General features: G+C 39.7%; 1 protein-coding gene across 8 annotated transcripts in view; it reads left to right on the forward strand.

Moving 5' to 3' along the window:
- Positions 1–4,134, forward strand: part of NEB (nebulin) — a 255,506-nt gene that overhangs the window by 208,123 nt on the left and 43,249 nt on the right. For all 8 annotated transcript variants that reach the window (XM_019522420.1, XM_019522414.1, XM_019522415.1 and 5 more), the window contains 7 exons: positions 484–588; positions 711–815; positions 1,550–1,654; positions 1,751–1,861; positions 2,568–2,678; positions 3,123–3,224; positions 3,363–3,464. In XM_019522420.1, coding sequence (XP_019377965.1) covers positions 484–588; positions 711–815; positions 1,550–1,654; positions 1,751–1,861; positions 2,568–2,678; positions 3,123–3,224; positions 3,363–3,464 — 741 coding nt within the window. The remainder of the gene's footprint in view (positions 1–483; positions 589–710; positions 816–1,549; positions 1,655–1,750; positions 1,862–2,567; positions 2,679–3,122; positions 3,225–3,362; positions 3,465–4,134) is intronic.

Genomic DNA, 4,134 nt, shown 5'->3' on the forward strand with positions numbered 1-4,134 from the left:
TATTTATGTATGCAAGTACTAAATGACTGTGCAGAAACAACTGCACAGTCAGCATCTCATGTAGATGTGGCCACTTTCTGCTGTTAGGGAGGTATAAGTCCCATCATTATTTTCAGTGCTACTCTGTTTCAACTCATAGCTGAAATAAGTTCTAGCCAGGAAAGGTTCATGGGTTTCTCTGAGAGGACCAGTGATCACAATATATCCATGTTGTGGCCATGACAACTTTTCAGTCCTGCATAGCCCTTTCTTCACCTAGCATTGGAAATCCCAGTAAAAATAGACCTTTGCTGGATTTGTAAAAATCTCAGAAGAGAAGTAGATTTCAAAAGGATTGCTATCATAAAGAGTAATATCTTCCATGAAAAACTTCCTCACTTTCTCCTACCTCTTGTGGAGTAGCCATGGTTAGAGGTGAAGTTGCTCTATATACACTGAGACGTTGAATGATATGAATTCTGTTCATGTTTCTTTTTAAAACAGTTGGATTACAAGAAGAAATATGAAGCAACCAAGGCTCACTGGCAATGGACCGCTGACAGACCTGACTTCATTCAAGCAGCAAAGACTTCTTTGCAACAGAGTGATGTAAGAAAACTAGAAAATGCTGAGTTAACTAATACTCCCATTTCCCATCCCTTCCTTTTTGCAACAAAAGACACTGTAGGTTTGGGGAACTTTTTGCTATCTTTTATTTTCTCTTCCTACAGTATGAATATAAGCTAGACCGAGAATTCCTTAGGGGATGTAAACTCTCTGTCACAGATGACAAAAACACAGTATTGGCTTTGAATAATGCAATCCTGGCAAGTGACGTAAGTATTTGAGCATTAACTTTGCTTTGAACATGAACTTTAACATATTACATAAAGAGCCTAAAACTTACATTCCGTATCCAGAGGCTTGAATGCCTTCAAAATTCACAAAGCTCTGGACTTTGTGAATACTATTTTTGGGGAATATTTTGCAGCATATATCACCTGATAAGAATAATTTGTAAAGTAAAATCATAAGTCAGAACTTTCAAACCTGGTTTTCTAAGTTTAGATTTCAGAGTCCATATTTAGATCAGAAACAGCCTGTTTTTCAGAGATCCTGAGCACTTCCATTTCCTGTTTAAGAATCAAGTTTAACAAATCATTATTTAGATCTGCTTATTTTGTTAACAAATGGCACTGCCTTGCATGGATTCAGTCCTACAAATATCACTGACCTTGTTTATTACTTCACAAGCACAAACCAGGGCAACTGAGACTTGTGACCCCTTTTGAATATTCAGATTTGACGATATATAAATACTATGTGTTTTGTGCACTTTAACACTTTTAAGCAATACGGATAGCAAAATTCCAAGCTGAGCTTCACTGAGACATGCAGAAATATATAGACTGAAAATATTGATAAGCACATTGCTTGTAAACCTGAATTCACAGGAATGGACTTTTTAGGGTTCTGCCACATATCAGTAAATCTAGTACAGTTGCAGTCTTGTGTTAAGCCAGCATAAGACATAAACATTGCTTAAAATAATATCTTTTCTCCCTGCCAGATAAAATACAAAGCGAAGCATAACAAGGAGAGGGGAACATGCCTTGCTGTTCCAGACACGCCTCAGGTCCTCCTTGCTAAGACAGTCAGTCATCTTGTGTCTGAGGTAATACATGGGCTTTCTGTGGCCTTCATAAATTGATCCTTGTAATATTCTTATATTCATCTTATCTGGGTTTTTTTTCTTCCTCTGTGCTCTCAGAACAAATACAAAGAGCATGTTAAGAAGAACCTTCCACATGGCTCTTATACGACCCTGCCTGAGACGCGGGACACTGTTCATGTCAAAGCAGTGACCAAGAATGTCAGTGAGGTGAGTGACTAGAACAAGCTAACATTTATTTATGGCTCACATTGGTCCCTTCTAGCGAGACGTGGCCAAATTATTACATGTTAGGGTGACTGGTAGATTCTAATCAACAAGGTGTCCAAGGAATCAGTCAAGATTAGTTTCCTCCTAGAGCTAGCTTTAACCAAATGCTGTTTGGATGACATTAAAGTGGTGGCTTTAAGCAGACAGGCAGAATATTGAGGGCTTTTAACAGCAGCATAACTGAGTGGGGGTGGCCACAGCAGCAGCTCCAGGCACCAACTTTGCAGAGGAGGGGAACAAAAATGGTCACTCTTGCAGCGGGCGGCTGGATGCGCTGCTGACACCAGCAGTGCAGCAGCTGACCCTGCCCTGTGCACTGAAGCTGTGCGTGGGCCAGAGCTGCACTGTTATGCCTATGGCTTTTAATGCAGCTTTCACCTAATAGAGATTGTAATCTAAATGGAGATCCCGGTTTATAATTGTACGGCAGAGTACGCATTGTGCCAAGCACTGCACAAAGGTGTGTGGGGAGGGTTGTTTTGGCATTTTTTAAATTTGTTTTGCTTTTGCTGATTAATATTTAGAAAAAATAAATCATGCATCTGGCCATCTTGGTTGGCCTCTGTGAGTCTTGTAGTGATTTTGTTAGTATTAGACACAGCTCTTGTGGGAATAGAGTGACATGTAACTTTTTTGCTTTAAACAGACCAATTATAAAAAGAAATTTGTGAAGGAGAAAGGCAAGTCTGACTATTCCATCATGCAGGAGCCTCCTGAAGTGAAACATGCCATGGAAGTTGCTAAGAACCAAAGTATTGTAAGTGTGTCTAGCATTTCCCTCAAGTCAAGTACCCATGTGACTGCAATTTCAGTTAGTCTCCCTAAATGGGTGGGACTGTTTTTCTGGAGTTCTGCCAAATCTCCGTTTTTTTCCAAGTGTTATTTTGCAAGAATTAGCATGGATATAATTATGGGCAGGCAAAAAGTTGCCTTCACAGAAATAATCTCCGACTATCAGACCCTGTATATTTATCGATGAGTGGGGGTTACAATCATCTCCTTTCAAATAACATTGACAATGGTTTCTTTCATTTTTTCATATATGGTTTATTTTCTCATTTGAAAAAGGCTTACCAAAGCTTGGAGTTAGCAGAACTCCAGCTACTTTCCCAGCGGCACTATTGGTCCTTCATTGGCTGTCTGCCTTATAGGTAAACGCAGCAGTAACCTACTTTCCTTTGTGTTTGTTTTCACTTATTAGATTGAATACAAAAAAGATGCCAAGTCAAAGCTCCATTACACATCTATAGCAGATCGACCGGATATTAAGAAAGCAACCCAAGTTGCCAAGTTAGTCAGTGATGTGAGTATTTTATAAATCTCTCATGCAGCTCCTTAGTGGTATTTCTGCTATAATCAACAGTGTCAGTGTACAATAGCTGAAATTTATTATTTGTAAGCTAAATCTTTTTTTTGTATTGGTGATTTTTCCTTTTGACAGATCCAATATAAAGCCAAGGCTCGGGAAGCTGGCGTGGGTGTGAGCATGCTTGGGCGTCCAGATATTGAACTTGCTAAGGAGGTGTCCAAGCTTACTAGCCAGGTAATAATAAATGCTTTGCCAAGCTTTGGGGCAATGTGAGTAGTTCCATGATGTCAGATTCTTCTGGGACAGAAACTTTTAAGGCAACATTAAAGGAGGAAATCATTTCAGATAATTGTAAAGAGATTATGGTAACTTAATGAAAAAAGTAACCCAGTGGGTAGAGTGTGTATTAAAAAAATGGCAGGTGTTTGCCTACAGGATATTCAGTATGAGTCTGATCCTGGTCACAGTGATGTCAGTGGGATTGAATTCACCACAGCATCGCCCTTTAGTTCTACAACTAAGTACTGTATGGGGTGGGTTGTGGAAGGGCAGAATTTGGTTCCTTTGTGCATTTTTATCTACAGCCTTTTCTACATTCTTTGCTTTCTTTTACCTCTTCTGTCAACTCATAAAATTTCTTGTGTCTCTGTCTTATTAAGAATATTCAACTTATACTTCCTCCAAAATGTCCAGCACAAAGAGCTTTGTACAGTAAGAAGATAATCATCAGGATTACCTGCAATGTAGAATTAATTGAAGATACAGTAAAATCCCTGTTATCCAGGATTTTACTAACCGGCACACACTAGCAACCAGAATTTCTAGCTGGCTAGCCGGATGTGGGGTGGGGGGAAGCTGGCATGCATGCAACCACCTCCATCCCCCCACCCCCGCTCCATGTGCA

This window comes from Gavialis gangeticus, unplaced genomic scaffold (genome assembly GCF_001723915.1).
Source record: "Gavialis gangeticus isolate Ggan-Ray unplaced genomic scaffold, GavGan_comp1, whole genome shotgun sequence".
NCBI lineage: Eukaryota > Metazoa > Chordata > Crocodylia > Gavialidae > Gavialis > Gavialis gangeticus.